This window comes from Engystomops pustulosus, chromosome 8, assembly GCF_040894005.1.
Source record: "Engystomops pustulosus chromosome 8, aEngPut4.maternal, whole genome shotgun sequence".
Lineage (NCBI taxonomy): Eukaryota > Metazoa > Chordata > Amphibia > Anura > Leptodactylidae > Engystomops > Engystomops pustulosus.
This window is the reverse complement of record NC_092418.1, coordinates 5,921,656-5,940,003: the sequence shown is the minus strand read 5'-3', so window position 1 is coordinate 5,940,003 and position 18,348 is coordinate 5,921,656. Positions and strand designations below refer to the sequence as shown.

The 18,348-nt window shown below is 46.5% G+C and overlaps 1 protein-coding gene across 1 annotated transcript in view; it reads left to right on the top strand.

Moving 5' to 3' along the window:
* Positions 1-17,314: 17,314 nt before the first annotated feature.
* The window catches only part of LOC140076280 (serine protease 33-like), a 24,165-nt gene continuing 23,131 nt past the window's right edge, over positions 17,315-18,348 (top strand). Inside the window, exon 1 of the mRNA XM_072122832.1 lies at positions 17,315-17,658. Coding sequence (XP_071978933.1) covers positions 17,505-17,658 — 154 coding nt within the window. The 5' untranslated portion in view covers positions 17,315-17,504. The remainder of the gene's footprint in view (positions 17,659-18,348) is intronic.

The window sequence follows — 18,348 nt, the reverse complement described above, 5'->3', positions numbered from 1 at the left end:
TTATACTGCAGGCTGCCCTCCCACCCCTGTGCCTAGAATACCCCCCCCAGCCAAGAGTACCCCCCCTGCCCAGATTATACCCGGTTATACTGCAGGCTGCCCTCCCACCCCTGTGCCTAGAATACCCCCCCCCAGCCAAGAGTATCCCCCCTGCCCAGATTATACCCGGTTATACTGCAGGCTGCCCCCCCACCCCTGTGCCTAGAATACCCCCCCCCCAGCCAAGAGTATCCCCCCTGCCCAGATTATACCCGGTTATACTGCACGCTGCCCCCCCACCCCCACCCCTGTGCCTAGAATACCCCCCCCCAGCCAAGAGTATCCCCCCTGCCCAGATTATACCCGGTTATACTGCAGGCTGCCCCCCCACCCCTGTGCCTAGAATACCCCCCCCCCCCCCCCCCAGCCAAGAGTACCCCCCTGCCCAGATTATACCCGGTTATACTGCAGGCTGCCCCCCCCCCCCCAGCCAAGAGTACCCCCCTGCCCAGATTATACCCGGTTATACTGCAGGCTGCCCTCCCACCCCTGTGCCTAGAATACCCCCCCCAGCCAAGAGTACCCCCCCTGCCCAGATTATACCCGGTTATACTGCAGGCTGCCCTCCCACCCCTGTGCCTAGAATACCCCCCCCCAGCCAAGAGTATCCCCCCTGCCCAGATTATACCCGGTTATACTGCACGCTGCCCCCCCACCCCCACACCTGTGCCTAGAATACCCCCCCCCAGCCAAGAGTATCCCCCCTGCCCAGATTATACCCGGTTATACTGCAGGCTGCCCCCCCACCCCTGTGCCTAGAATACCCCCCCCCCAGCCAAGAGTACCCCCCTGCCCAGATTATACCCGGTTATACTGCAGGCTGCCCCCCCCCCCCCCAGCCAAGAGTATCCCCCCTGCCCAGATTATACCCGGTTATACTGCAGGCTGCCCCCCCCCCACCCCTGTGCCTAGAATACCCCCCCCCCCAGCCAAAAGTACCCCCTGCCCAGATTATTCCCTGTTATACTGCACGCTGCCCCCCCCCTCCCCCCCAGCCAAGAGTATCCCCCCTGCCCAGATTATTCCCTGTTATACTGCCAGCTGCTCCCCCTCTCCGGGAGCCCAGAGTATCCCCCCCTGCCCAGAATATACCCTGTGCCCAGATTACATTACTCTGGCCTGGGGGGTATACACTGTGTGTACCTCCACAAATACCAATGCACCCAAATGAGATTGTACACATATAAGATGTCACCTGATCCTGTATACATCTATACACATCTATACACATCTATACACATGTATACACATCTATACACATCTATACACATGTATACACATCTATACACATGTATACACATCTATACACATGTATACACATCTATACACATCTATACACATCTATACACATCTATACATGTATACACATCTACACACATCTACACACATGTATACACATGTATACACATCTATACACATCTATACATGTATACACATCTATACACATGTATACACATCGACACACATCTACACACATGTATACACATGTATACACATGTATACACATGTATACACATCTATACACAGTGGCGTAACTAGAGTCCACTGGGCCCCGGGACAAAATTCCTAATAGGGCCCCCCCCCCCCTCCCCAACTTTACCTAAAAAAACCCCTCAAAACCCTTTCTGCTAACCGATATTTCAGTGATTATTACATATTCTGCCCCCCCCACAATTAATTATTTAATATTCTCTCCCCCCATAATGAATTATTAAATATACTCTCCCCCCCATAATGAGTTATTACATATTCTACCCCCCCCCACAATTAATTATTACATATTCTACCCCCCCCACAACTAATTATTACAATATCTCCCCCCCCCCACACACACACACAATGAATTATTACATATTCTCCCCCCCCCAATTAATTATTACATATTCTGCCCCCCCCCCCAATTAATTATTAGATCCCCCCCCACACACAATTATTACATATCCCCCCCCCCAATTAATTAATTATACAATAAGCCCCATTTTTTAAAAAAAACTATACTCACCTCTGGCAGCGGGTCCGCGTCTTCTATCTTCTTGCCGCGGGCAGGCAGGAAGGGGTGCGCGGCCGCGTGATGACGTCATCACGCAGCCGCGCATCCCACTTCATGGAGCGATGTGCGCCGGGGTTGTCTTCCGGCCACATCGCTCCAGTTATAGTGCTCAAGCGGCCGCTTACGGCCAGATCGAGCACTATTCAGTGACGGGCAGGAGCTTCCTGTCCGGACGGACGGAGGCCCCTGCCCGACTGCCAGTGGCGTACCGACCGCGGTCGCCATTGAGATGGTCGCCCGGGCCCCCCCGTCCGATGGGCCCGGTCTCAATTGCGACCGCGGTCGGTACGCCACTGTCTATACACATCTATACACATGTATACACATGTATACACATGTATACACATGTATACACATCTACACACATCTATACACATCTATACACATCTATACACATCTACACACATCTATACACATGTATACACATCTATACACATCTATACACATGTATACACATGTATATACATGTATACACATGTATACACATCTATACACATCTATACACATCTATACACATCGATACACATGTATACACATCTATACACATCTATACACATCTATACACATCTATACACATGTATACACATCTATACACATCTATACACATCTATACACATGTATACACATCTATACACATGTATACACATGTATACACATCTATACACATGTATACACATGTATACACATCTACACACATCTACACACATCTATACACATCTATACACATGTATACACATCTACACACATCTACACACATCTATGCACATGTATACACATCTATACACATGTATACACATCTATACACATGTATACACATCTATACACATGTATACACATGTATACACATCTATACACATGTATACACATCTATACACATCTATACACATCTATACACATCTATGCACATGTATACACATCTATACACATCTATACACATCTATACACATCTATACACATCTATACACATGTATACACATGTATACACATGTATACACATCTATACACATCTATACACATGTATACACATGTATACACATCTATACACATGTATACACATCTATACACATGTATACACATCTATACACATCTATACACATGTATACACATCTATACACATCTATACACATCTATACACATCTACACACATCTATACACATCTATACACATCTACACACATCTACACACATCTATACACATCTATACACATCTATACACATGTATACACATCTATACACATCTATACACATCGATACACATCGATACACATGTATACACATGTATACACATCTATACACATCTATACACATCTATACACATCTATACACATGTATACACATGTATACACATGTATACACATCTATACACATCTATACACATCTATACACATCTATACACATGTATACACATCTATACACATCTATACACATCTATACACATGTATACACATGTATACACATGTATACACATGTATACACATCTATACACATGTATACACATGTATACACATCTACACACATCTACACACATCTATACACATCTATACACATCTATACACATCTATACACATCTATACACATGGCTGGGCCGGCGGTCTAGCGCCCCCTGAAGCCTCAGACCTGACTACGGTGACTATGGGGGAGGGGAGCGGGATCTGTCCGGGGAGGGGAGCAGATCTTGGGCATGAGCTGAGGGCCACTTATGACCTTGGTATCTTCTCAAGGACTTGAGTAGAAGACCCTGTGTGGTCATTGCCATCATACAGGAAAGTTGTGTCTTCCATTATATAACAGGTCCTTCTAGAATCCTCATTGTTCCCTTACAATCAGACATTGTTCCTCACCTCACGCAGGCTACATGTGCCAGGAACGTTCCCGGCTCAGACGTCACATGTTCTGGGCCTCGTCTTGTTTTGGCCCTGACCTGCAGATCCTTCCTGGTCCCCATCAATGAGGCCTCTCACAGAGCTCCATCTCCATGAAGAAGACGATTGTCCTTCCTATGATCAGCGCCAATTACCTTATAATATATGTCTTCTATTATTCCTCACATTAAACCATTGGGAACTTAACCACTGAGCCGCCTGGGAGATCAGACTGGAAAAACTCAACGTATCCCTAAGTTTTGGTTGATGTTTCGGTCAAGGAAGGGCAGGAGGGTGTACACTGTATTCCTCACACCACCAGGGGCAACAACGTGTCCATAAACTAATCCCGCAGAGAAGTGGAAACACTTGTATTCAGTCTGGACAATGCTCTATGAGATTGCAGTTGTTGATATGTTACAGTAACTCACAGAGCATTGTCCACAGTGAACGCAAACCCTGTACATATCTAATACTGCTCTCTGCCAAGGGGTTACACATAGTTATTCCTAGTCTCAGCTAAAAACTAGATAAAACTGTGCCCAGACTAGACAATGCTCTGTGAGCTGAACCACCTGGATTCCAAATAAATTGCAACAAACCAGTTGAAGACTTAAATCAATTGTATGCGGTCTAGGCAATGCCCTGTGAGGAGGTCCAGGCTGATACATTGTAGATAACCCCTATGTAGCTCCTCCTGCTCTCAGCTGAAGACTTGCTACAATTGTACCAGGTCTAGACAATACTCTGTGAGCTAAACAGATTGGACTCCAGACTGATGCACTTACAAACCTGTAGATGGGGAACACTGCTGTTAACTAAGATAGAGAAAGATGTTCTTCATATTTCTCTCCTAGTTTGGTCCAGTGCGTCAGTCTAAAGGCTGTGTAGCTCACAGAGCATTGTCGGCACTGAATACAATTGTGTCTGCTTTTCAGCAGAGAGCAGGACTTGGTTACTCACTCTACATGCACAATTCTCTCTGCGGCTTTGTTACAATGTATCACTTCGTATCACAGACACATCAGGGTCCGGCTCATCGGTCAGAGGAGGGTGAACACTGCTGGACTCTATCTAAGGCTCCGCACAGATCTACTGGATGGAGAAGGGTCTGTATGAGGGGCCTGTATGAGGGGCCCCATTACACTGCCAGGCCGGGGGGCTGAGATAGGGCCATGACAGGACACTACAGATACCAGTATATGGTGGGGCGGTATCATACTGTGTCAGCACAATGGAGGGGATTATATGGGGGAGGTGCTGGGGTATTATACTCTATAGGAAACTATGTGGTGGGACAAGGGATTTTTTTAAACTACTAAATGTTCCCGTTCCTTATATTCTTCCTGGAAGTTCCTTCCAATGGCCACCACCAGCTCCAGCCACCCGGATCCCATAAATGGGTCCATGACCACTGAAGCCAATCATTGGCCTGGGTGGAGTGTCCCCGGCTCCGGCCGTCCAGCTGGTGGCCATCAGAGCTTCTGTGCTGGATCAGCAGAGGGTATTCGTCAGGGATATTTTTAGCTATTTTCATTGTTTATTCTTCCTCTGATTTGTGGCTATTTGCGGTCGGGATCTATAGAAGCTTCTATTCACAGGTGACTTGTTCTATAGAACAATACAGAGACCGGGGCCGATTCTCCTCACTATCTATAAAGCCACAGTCTCTGGTTACCAGTCTCCTCAGTAAGAAGCCGTCATGTGTGGCAGGTCGGGAGAATAGGGCAGATGTCCGAGCTCCCACATGACGTCTTCAGGTAGAATCTCTACAGAATCCCAGCCACCCCATGGAAAATAAGAAGACGGTGACCTAAAAGGTGGAACAATGGTCTTCAGGGATCTATAGGATTAACGTCATGGTGGTCACAATCCTACAGCTTTATGAAGAGGCTGATAAAGGGATTATGTTGGATAGGAAACTCTAGACTATAATCCCTAATATAACAGTATGATGAGTGGTGGAGACTGGAGAGACACTGAGCAGAAGACCATTACTGTAGTCACACCTTCCTGGTCAAACTATTGGGTGTGGACAAGGAATTGTATCCACTAAGAGGCCTACAGGGGGTACGAGGTTTTCTATTCTATTTTTGCATACACTTATTTACATCAAATTACCAACCAACTATTGCTCGACCACCGACTATTACCTGACAACAAACCATTGACTCATTACTGGCCTTCACCAAAGCCCCAGACATGAGAAGTCCACCAGTTGTAGACTCATCACTTGTCGACCACTGAAAATAGGCAACTTATTGTCAATCATTGACTCACCACCTACTAACCTCTCACCACTATGGATGTAGAACCAAACATTGATTCATGAATGGTCCCCAGCTCACCATCAACCAATGACTCACCACCAACTATCGACTGACCACTATCGACCTTGAACCAATTATTGCCTCATGACTGCTTAATGACTCACCATCAACCATTGATTCACCACCAACTATTTCCTGATGAGTAAGGGTTTACAACCATCTATTGCCACATGGCTGGTCACCAACTCACCATCAACCTTTGATTTACCTCAAACAAATGACTGACCACCGTGGGCTCAGAACCTTCCATTGACTCATAACCAGTCGCCAACTCACCATCAACCAACTATTGTCTCACCATATGGACTTACAACCAGCTGTTGAGTCACCACCAACTAACACCTGACCACTATGGACTAGAAGTAACCATTGGCTAATAAGAGATCATCAAATCAACATCAACCAATGATGTTCCACCAGCTCTACTATTAACACTTCCCCAGTCATCAACCCATGACAGGAAACCCCTGGACACTATTCAGCATGACGATCTCTAGAGTTGTTGAGATACATGGACATGGTCTAGGAACCCTAGAAGATTGATAAGGAGACAGTCCAGATCTGATGTCTTTAGACAACTTGGCCGAGTATCTTCAGATGGAGATAACATGGTCACAATGTAAGAAAAAGGAACGTCCTTTGATCACAGTAACCCTATAACTTATTCGCCTATAGTTCTTCAGCATGGAGGATACCCCACCTTAAAGAACCTGTGTCAGATCTTTGTGTTATGTGACCTCTTCCAGACTCCGCTTTACCTCTACTCACCTCTTCCTGGAGGAGTGGAATAAACATAGGTCCTTCATGCAGTGGCCACCATTTATCAAGAACAGTGCAAACAAAGGGTGAAGTCTGTAGTATGCGTAGCTTGCCTCTAGAGGGGGCAGTTCATGAATCTGGCGCCCCTGCACAGCCCTGGCAGAATGCCCCTTTAGGGGCACATTTTTTCTGTCTTGTTGGACACAAATGTGTCCATTGTGACCAGAGCTTTAATTGTGCCTTACTTCTAGATTACTCTCTTACCCTCCCGGGTCTCAGCCTAGAAGATCAGCCCTTTGGCCCTTAACCCAAATTCTGTTGTGGGGCTCCATGTACTGTGCTGTGTAATACATAAAGAGGTCCTAAATATTAATAAAATCATAAAATGCGCACCATTATATTACTCATTATACTACTCATTGTACAGCATAATCTGTATATAGCAGGGCACATCCGCCACAGTACACAGCATAATCTGTATATAACAGGGCACATCCTTCACAGTACACAGCATAATCTCTATATAACAGGGCACATCCTCCACAGTACACAGCATGATCTGTAAATAACAGGGCACATCCTCCACAGTACACAACATAATCTGTATAAAACAGAGCACATCCTCCACAGTACACAGCATAATCTGTATATAACAGAGCACATCCTCCACAGTACACAGCATAATGTATATATAACAGGGCACATCCTCCACAGTACACAGCATAATCTGTATATAACAGGGCACATCCTCCACAGTACACAGCATAATGTATATATAACAGGGCACATCATCCACAGTACACAGCATAATCTGTATATAACAGGGCACATCCTCCACAGTACACAGCATAATCTGTATATAACAGGGCACATCCTCCACAGTACACAGCATAATCTGTAGATAACAGAGCACATCCTCCACAGTACACAGCATAATCTGTAGATAACAGAGCAAATCCTCCACAGTACACAGCATAATCTGTATATAACAGGCCCATCCTCCACAGTACACAGCATAATCTGAATATAACAGGGCACACCCTCCACAGTACACAGCATAATCTGTATATAACATGGCACATCCTCCACAGTACACAGCATAATCTATATATAACAGGGCACATCCTCCACAGTACACAGCATAATCTGTATATAACAGGGCACACCCTCCACAGTACACAGCATAATCTGTATATAACATGGCACATCCTCCACAGTACACAGCATAATCTATATATAACAGGGCACATCCTCCACAGTACACAGCATAATCTATATATAACAGGGCACATCCTCCACAGTACACAGCATAATCTGTATATAACAGGGCACACCCTCCACAGTACACAGCATAATCTGTATATAACATGGCACATCCTCCACAGTACACAGCATAATCTATATATAACAGGGCACATCCTCCACAGTACACAGCATAATCTGTATATAACATGGCACATCCTCCACAGTACACAGCATAATCTGTATATAACAGGGCACATCCTCCACAGCACACAGCGTAATCTATATATAACAGGGCACATCCTCCACAGTACACAGCATCATCTATATATAACAGGGCACACCCTCCACAGTACACAGCATAATCTGTATATAACAGGGCACATCCTCCACAGTACACAGCATAATCTGTATATAACCGGGCACATCCTCTACAGTACATAGCATAATCTTTATATAACAGGGCACATCCTCCACAGTACACAGCATAATCTGTATATAACCGGGCACATCCTCCACAGTACATAGCATAATCTTTATATAACAGGGCACATCCTCCACAGTACACAGCATAATCTGTATATAACAGGGCACATCCCCCACAGTACACAGCATAATCTGTATATAACAGGGCACATCCTCCACAGTACACAGCATAATATGTATATAACAGGGCACATCCTCCACAGTACACAGCATAATCTGTATTTAACAGAGCACATCCTCCACAGTACACAGCATAATATGTATATAACAGGGCACATCCTCCACAGCACACAGCATAATCTGTATATAACAGGACACATCCTCCACAGTACACAGCATAATCTGTATTTAACAGAGCACATCCTCCACAGTACACAGCATAATCTGTATATAACAGAGCACATCCTCCACAGTACACAGCATAATCTGTATATAACAGGACACATCCTCCACAGTACACAGCATAATCTGTATATAACAGAGCACAGCCTCCACAGTACACAGCATAATCTGTATATAACAGAGCACATCCTCCACAGTACACAGCACAATATGTATATAACAGAGCACATCCTCCACAGTACACAGCATAATCAGTATATAACAGGGCACATCCTCCACAGTACACAGCATAATGTGTATATAACAGGGCACATCCTTTACAGTACACAGCATAATGTGTAAATAACATGGCACATCCTCCACAGTACACAGCATAATCTATATATAACAGGGCACATCCTCCACAGTACACAGCATAATCTGTATATAACAGAGCACATCATCCACAGTACACAGCATAATCTGTATATAACAGGGCACATCCGCCACAGTACACAGCATAAATGTGTATATAACAGGGCACATCATCCACAGTACACAGCATAATGTGTATATAACAGGGCACATCATCCACAGTACACAGCATAATCTGTATATAACAGGGCATATCCTCCACAGTACACAGCATAATCTGTAGATAACAGGGCACATCCTCCACAGTAAACAGCATAATCTGTATATAACAGGGCACATCCTCCAGAGTACACAGCATAATCTGTTAATTACACGGCAAATCCTCCACAGTACACAGCATGATCTGTATATAACAGGGCACATCCTCCACAGTACAAAGCATAATCTGTATATAACAGGGCACATCCTCCACAGTACACAGCACAATCTGTATATAACAGGGCACGTCCTCCACAGTACACAGCGTAATATGTATATAACATGGCACATCCTCCACAGTACACAGCATAATCTGTATATAACAGGGCACATCCTCCACAGTACACAGCATAATCTGTATATAACAGGGCACATCCTCCACAGTACACAGCGTAATATGTATATAACATGGCACATCCTCCACAGTACACAGCGTAATATGTATATAACATGGCACATCCTCCACAGTACACAGCATAATCTGTATATAACAGGGCACATCCTCCATAGTACACAGCATAATCTGTATATAACAGGGCACATCATCCACAGTACACAGCATAATCTGTATATAACAGGGCACATCCTCCACAGTACACAGCATAATCTGTATATAACAGGGCACATCCTCCACAGTGCACAACATAATCTGTATATAACATGGCACATCCTCCACAGTACACAGCATAATCTGTATATAACATGGCACATCCTCCACAGTACACAGCATAATACGTATATAACAGGACACATCCTCCACAGTACACAGCATAATCTGTATATAACATGGCATATCCTCCACAGTACATAGCATAATGTGTATATAACAGGACACATCCTCCACAGTACACAGCATAATCTGTATATAACAGGGCACATCCTCCACAGTACACAGCATAATGTGTAAATAACATGGCACATCCTCCACAGTACACAGCATAATCTGTTAATAACACGGCACATCCTCCACAGTACACAGCAAAATCTATATATAACAGGGCACATCCTCCACAGTACACAGCATAATCTGTATATAGCAGGGCACATCCGTCACAGTACACAGCATAAATGTGTATATAACAGGGCACATCATCCACAGTACACAGCATTATCTGTATATAACAGGGCATATCCTCCACAGTACACAGCATAATCTGTAGATAACAGGGCACATCCTCCACAGTAAACAGCATAATCTGTATATAACAGGGCACACCCTCCACAGTAAACAGCATAATCTGTATATAACAGGGCACATCATCCACAGTACACAGCATAATCTGTATATAACAGGGCACATCCTCCACAGTACACAGCATAATCTGTATAAAACAGGGCACATCCTCCACAGTACACAGCATAATCTGTATATAACATGGCACATCCTCCACAGTACACAGCATAATCTGTATATAACATGGCACATCCTCCACAGTACACAGCATAATACGTATATAACAGGACACATCCTCCACAGTACACAGCATAATCTGTATATAACATGGCACATCCTCCACAGTACACAGCATAATACGTATATAACAGGACACATCCTCCACAGTACACAGCATAATCTGTATATAACATGGCATATCCTCCACAGTACATAGCATAATCTGTATATAACATGGCATATCCTCCACAGTACATAGCATAATGTGTATATAACAGGACACATCCTCCACAGTACACAGCATAATGTGTATATAACAGGGCACATCCTCCACAGTACACAGCATAATCTGTTAATAACACGGCACATCCTCCACAGTACACAGCATAATGTGTAAATAACATGGCACATCCTCCACAGTACACAGCATAATCTGTTAATAACACGGCACATCCTCCACAGTACACAGCAAAATCTATATATAACAGGGCACATCCTCCACAGTACACAGCATAATCTGTATATAAAAGGGCACATCCGTCACAGTACACAGCATAAATGTGTATATAACAGGGCACATCATCCACAGTACACAGCATAATCTGTATATAACAGGGCATATCCTCCACAGTACACAGCATAATCTGTAGATAACAGGGCACATCCTCCACAGTAAACAGCATAATCTGTATATAACAGGGCACACCCTCCACAGTAAACAGCATAATCTGTATATAACAGGGCACATCCTCCACAGTACACAGCATAATCTGTTAATAACACGGCACATCCTCCACAGTACACAGCATAATCTGTATATAACAGGGCACATCCTCCACAGTACACAGCATAATCTGTATATAACAGGGCACATCCTCCACAGTACATAGCATAATCTGTATATAACAGGGCACATCCTCCACAGTACACAACGCAATATGTATATAACATGGCACATCCTCCACAGTACACAGCACAATCTGTATATAACAGGGCACATCCTCCACAGTACACAGGATAATCTGTATATAACAGGGCACATCATCCACAGTACACAGCATAATCTGTATATAACAGGGCACATCCTCCACAGTACACAGCATAATCTGTATATAACAGTGCACATCATCCACAGTACACAGCATAATCTGTATATAACATGGCACATCCTCCAGAGTACACAGCATAATCTGTATATAACAGGGCACATCCTCCACAGTACACAACATAATCTGTATATAACATGGCACATCCTCCACAGTACACAGCATAATCTGTATATAACATGGCACATCCTCCGCAGTACACAGCATAATGTGTATATAACAGGGTACATCCTCCACAGTACACAGCATAATCTGTATATAACAGGGCACATCCCCCACAGTACACAGCACAATCTGTATATAAGAGGGTACATCCTCCACAGTACACAGCATAATCTGTATATAACAGGGCACATCCTCCACAGTACACAGCATAATCTGTATATAACATGGCACATCCTCCACAGTACACAGCATAATCTGTATATAGCAGGGCACATCCTCCACAGTACACAGCATAATCTGTATATAACATTACAGATCCTCCACAGTACACAGCATAATCTGTATATAACAGGGCACATCCTCCACAGTGTACAACATAATCTGTATATAACTGGACACATCCTCCACAGTACACAACATAATCTGTATATATTTATAACAGGTTGTCTCCTGCAGTGATGGAGGGTTGTCTCCTGCAGTGATGGAGGATTGTCTCCTGCATTGATGGAGGGTTGTCTCCTGCAGTAATGGAGGGTTGTCTACTGCAGTGATGGAGGATTGCCTCCTGCAGTAATGGAGGGTTGTCTCCTGCTATGATGAAGGGTGGTCTCCTGCAGTGATGTAGGGTTGTCTTCTGCAGTGATGGAGGGTTGTCTCCTGCAGTAATGGAGGGTTGTCTCCTGCAGTGATGGAGGGTTTTCTCCTGCAGTGATGGAGGGTTGTCTCCTGCAGTGATGGAGGGTTGTCTCCTGCTATGATGAAGGGTGGTCTCCTGCAGTGATGTAGGGTTGTCTTCTGCAGTGATGGAGGGTTGTCTCCTGCAGTAATGGAGGGTTGTCTCCTGCAGTGATGGAGGGTTGTCTCCTGCAGTGATGGAGGGTTGTCTCCTGCAGTGATGGAGGGTTGTCTCCTGCAGTGATGGAGGGTTGTCTCCTGCAGTGATGGAGGGTTGTCTCTTGCAGTGATGGAGGGTTGTCTCCTGCAGTGATGGAGGGTTGTCTCCTGCAGTGATGGAGGGTTGTCTCCTGCAGTGGTGGAGGGTTGTCTCCTGTAGTGATGGAGGGTTGTCTCCTGCAGTGATGGAGGGTTTTCTCCTGCAGTGATGGAGGGTTGTCTTCTGCTGTGATGGAGGGTTGTCTCCTGCAGTGATGGAGGGTTGTCTCCTGCAGTGATGGAGGGTTGTCTCCTGCAGTGATGGAGAGGTTGTCTCCTGCAGTGATGGAGGGTTGTCTCCTGCAGTGGTGGAGGGTTGTCTCCTGCAGTGATGGAGGGTTTTCTCCTGTAGTGATGGAGGGTTGTCTCCTGCAGTGATGGAGGTTTGTCTCCTGTAGTGATGGAGGGTTGTCTCCTGCAGTGATGGAGGGTTGTCTCCTGCAGTGATGGAGGGATGTCTCCTGTAGTGATGGAGGCTTGTGTCCTGCAGTGATGGAGGGTTGTCTCCTGCAGTGATGGAGGGTTGTCTCCTGCAGTGATGGAGGGTTGTCTCCTGCTGTGATGGAGGGTTGTCTCCTGCAGTGATGGAGGGTTGTCTCCTGCAGTGATGGAGGGTTGTCTCCTGCAGTGGTGGAGGGTTGTCTCCTGTAGCGATGGAGGGTTGTCTCCTGCAGTGATGGAGGGTTGTCTCCTGCAGTGATGGAGGGTGGTCTCCTGCAGTGATGGAGGGTTGTCTCCTGTAATGATGGAGGGTTGTCTCCTGCAGTGATGGAGGGTTGTCTCCTGCAGTGGTGGAGGGTTGTCTCCTGTAGTGATGGAGGGTTGTCTCCTGCAGTGATGGAGGGTTGTCTCCTGCAGTGATGGAGGGTTGTCTCCAGCAGTGATGGAGGGTTGTCTCCTGCAGTGATGGAGGTTTGTCTCCTGTAGTGATGGAGGGTTGTCTCCTGCATTGATGGAGGGTTGTCTCCTGCAATGATGGAGGCTTGTGTCCTGCAGTGATGGAGGGTTGTCTCCTGCAGTGATGGAGGGTTGTCTCCTGTAGTGATGGAGGCTTGTGTCCTGCAGTGATGGAGGGTTGTCTCCTGCAGTGATGGTGGGTTGTCTCCTGCAGTGATGGAGGGTTGTCTCCTGTAGTGATGGAGGGTTGTCTCCTGCAGTGATGGAGGGTTGTCTCCTGCAGTGATGGAGGGTTGTCTCCTGCAGTGGTGGAGGGTTGTCTCCTGTAGTGATGGAGGGTTGTCTCCTGCAGTGATGGAGGGTTTTCTCCTGCAGTGATGGAGGGTTGTCTTCTGCTGTGATGGAGGGTTGTCTCCTGCAGTGATGGAGGGTTGTCTCCTGCAGTGATGGAGGGTTGTCTCCTGCAGTGATGGAGAGGTTGTCTCCTGCAGTGATGGAGAGGTTGTCTCCTGCAGTGATGGAGGGTTGTCTCCTGCAGTGGTGGAGGGTTGTCTCCTGCAGTGATGGAGGGTTTTCTCCTGTAGTGATGGAGGGTTGTCTCCTGCAGTGATGGAGGTTTGTCTCCTGTAGTGATGGAGGGTTGTCTCCTGCAGTGATGGAGGGTTGTCTCCTGCAGTGATGGAGGGTTGTCTCCTGTAGTGATGGAGGGTTGTCTCCTGCAGTGATGGAGGGTTGTCTCCTGCAGTGATGGAGGGTTGTCTCCTGCAGTGATGGAGGTTTGTCTCCTGTAGTGATGGAGGGTTGTCTCCTGTAGTGATGGAGGCTTGTGTCCTGCAGTGATGGAGGGTTGTCTCCTGCAGTGATGGAGGGTTGTCTCCTGCAATGATGGAGGCTTGTGTCCTGCAGTGATGGAGGGTTGTCTCCTGCAGTGATGGAGGGTTGTCTCCTGCAGTGATGGAGGGTGGTCTCCTGCAGTGATGGAGGGTGGTCTCCTGCAGTGATGGAGGGTTGTCTCCTGCAGTGATGGAGGGTTGTCTCCTGCAGTGATGGAGGGTTGTCTCCTGCAGTGATGGAGGGTTGTCTCCTGCAGTGATGGAGGGTTGTCTCCTGCAGTGATGGAGGATTGTCTCCTGCAGTGATGGAGGGTTGTCTCCTGCAGTAATGGAGGATTGTCTCCTGCAGTGATGGAGGGTTGTCTCCTGCAGTGATGGAGGATTGTCTCCTGCAGTGATGGAGGGTTGTCTCCTGCAGTGATGGAGGGTTGTCTCCTGCAGTGATGGAGGATTGTCTCCTGCAGTGATGGAGGGTTGTCTCCTGCAGTAATGGAGGATTGTCTCCTGCAGTGATGGAGGGTTGTCTCCTGCAGTGATGGAGGATTGTCTCCTGCAGTGATGGAGGGTTGTCTCCTGCAGTGATGGAGGGTTGTCTCCTGTAGTGATGGAGGGTTGTCTCCTGCAGTGATGGAGGGTTGTCTCCTGCAGTGATGGAGGGTTGTCTCCTGCAGTGATGGAGGCTTGTGTCCTGCAGTGATGGAGGGTTGTCTCCTGCAGTGATGGAGGGTTGTCTCCTGCAGTGATGGAGGGTTGTCTCCTGCAGTGATGGAGGGTTGTCTCCTGCAGTGATGGAGGCTTGTCTCCTGCAGTGATGGAGGGTTGTCTCCTGCAGTGATGGAGGGTTGTCTCCTGCAGTGATGGCGGGTTGTCTCCTGCTGTGATGGAGGGTTGTCTCCTGCAGTGATGGAGGGTTGTCTCCTGCAGTAATGGAGGCTTGTGTCCTGCAGTGATGGAGGGTTGTCTCCTGCAGTGATGGAGGATTGTCTCCTGCAGTGATGGAGGGTTGTCTCCTGCAGTAATGGAGGATTGTCTCCTGCAGTGATGGAGGGTTGTCTCCTGCAGTGATGGAGGGTTGTCTCCTGCAGTGATGGAGGGTTGTCTCCTGCAGTGATGGAGGCTTGTGTCCTGCAGTGATGGAGGGTTGTCTCCTGCAGTGATGGAGGGTTGTCTCCTGCAGTGATGGAGAGTTGTCTCCTGCAGTGATGGAGGGTTGTCTCCTGCAGTGATGGAGGGTTGTCTCCTGCTGTGATGGAGGGTTGTCTCCTGCAGTGATGGAGGGTTGTCTCCTGCAGTAATGGAGGCTTGTCTCCTGCAGTGATGGAGGGTTGTCTCCTGCTGTGATGGAGGGTTGTCTCCTGCAGTGATGGAGGGTTGTCTCCTGCAGTAATGGAGGCTTGTGTCCTGCAGTGATGGAGGGTTGTCTCCTGCAGTGATGGAGGGTTGTCTCCTGCAGTGATGGAGGATTGTCTCCTGCAGTGATGGAGGGTTGTCTTCTGCAGTAATGGAGGATTGTCTCCTGCAGTGATGGAGGGTTGTCTCCTGCAGTGATGGAGGGTTTACACAACCCCCCATCCCGAGATATGTATGATGACATCATGACTAAAAAGCTATACACAAACAGGAACCAACCACCACACTGAGCCATGAATGATCATGGAGGTAGACATGTAGCTCCATATGTCCGCGTCCTACAACCTCTTCCCTTACCTTGGACACCTACTTGCCCTGGTACTTGATTTATTCCACACCTTCTCTAAAGATGGCAGCTCAGAGGTTCTTATCAGTTCCCTAAGGACTCCCTGAAGCTGCTGCTCCAACTCCTTGTCCCTCTTAGACTCTCTGTAAATCAGATCTCTGTCAGATTTGTCCTCCACAACTTGTCTCCCACATAATGTTTATATATCTTGAAGACCCTTTGGTACTAGGGGGGTCAGTGCAGCCCTCTATTCCTTGGGAACCCTGTGGTGAAGGGATTTGTCACATCATTGTTGGTGGAAGGGTCTGCACATGGACGAGCTGTATATTATTTTAGGTAAAGCAAATCATTTCTGGTTTGCTTTCGGAATTATTTATCTAATTATCTTCTCTCGAGGTGCAATTTGTATCATTTATAAACCGTGTTTTTATTGTGTAAAGTGTTTGGACCAAATCCACGGGGAAACAATGGAGTCTCAGTATCGGAGAGGATACAGAACATTCAGTGGACTCTCAGCGCCTCAGGGAATGAGGAGGACACAAAAAGGAAACTAAGATATTAGAGCCACCCAGTCCCCTGCTGGAGGAGGTCCACACACTGGTGGAGCAGGTGAGAAGATCGGAGAAACCTATAGAAACATAAGCAGGAAAACTACGAGGGGCAAGAGGGTCATGTCCAAGGGTCGTGGTTCTTAATAAGTCACATCTCTATAAAATTATCCAGTACATATAAAAAAGAGAAAGAAACTTCAGAAGATTTGATGGTCATCAACCCAGAAGTGCCAAGACCTTGTAAGGATATGAAAAGGACAATGGAGACTCCTCAACCAAGAGATGAAGAACAGTATAATATCTATGGACAGCACCAGCCGAGGAGCCTGATTTCCACCTCCGCCGTCCTGCTTCTAGCACTGTGTAAGTAAGCAGGACCTCCATGTCTGATGGCCACCTACTACTGATACCTTAGGTCTAGAGGTTTTATAGTTTGATGAGACTTCAGAAGGTCGGATATTTTCTAGAGTAGGCAGCCTCTCTGGGCAGTACATGTCACCTGTAGAGTAGATGACCACTGTAGACATCATAAGTGACCTTCTCAAACTCTAAAGTGACCTCCCCGGACTGCACGAGTGACCTCCTCAACATTATACATCAGACCTTATTGACCATCTTGTGAACATCCAGCGATTATCTAGTAAGAGACCTTCCTGAACAGTAGTTGTGAGCATCGCAGACTATAAAGGCAACCTACCTGCACATTGTAACTGAGGAAAGTATAACGGACCTTCTCAGACTATAAGGGCAACCTACCTGCACATTATAAATGAGGAAAGACCTTCTCAGGCTGTATACATCACCTCCTGGTACGGTATTTAGTGACCTCCCGGGTTTGACCATTTGACCTCCAAGGACAGAAAAGAGACCCCCCAGACAGTATAGGTGATTGTTCCAGGTTATAGTGATGCTGGGGTACTCTGGGGTGAGGGAAGCAGTAGGGGTACCACTATATGTATATCCCCTACATCCAGTGACCCCCCCATCAGACATGTGCTTTCCCACCCCCCGGATATAGAAATAGATAATGTAATGATACATTTTTATTATTGG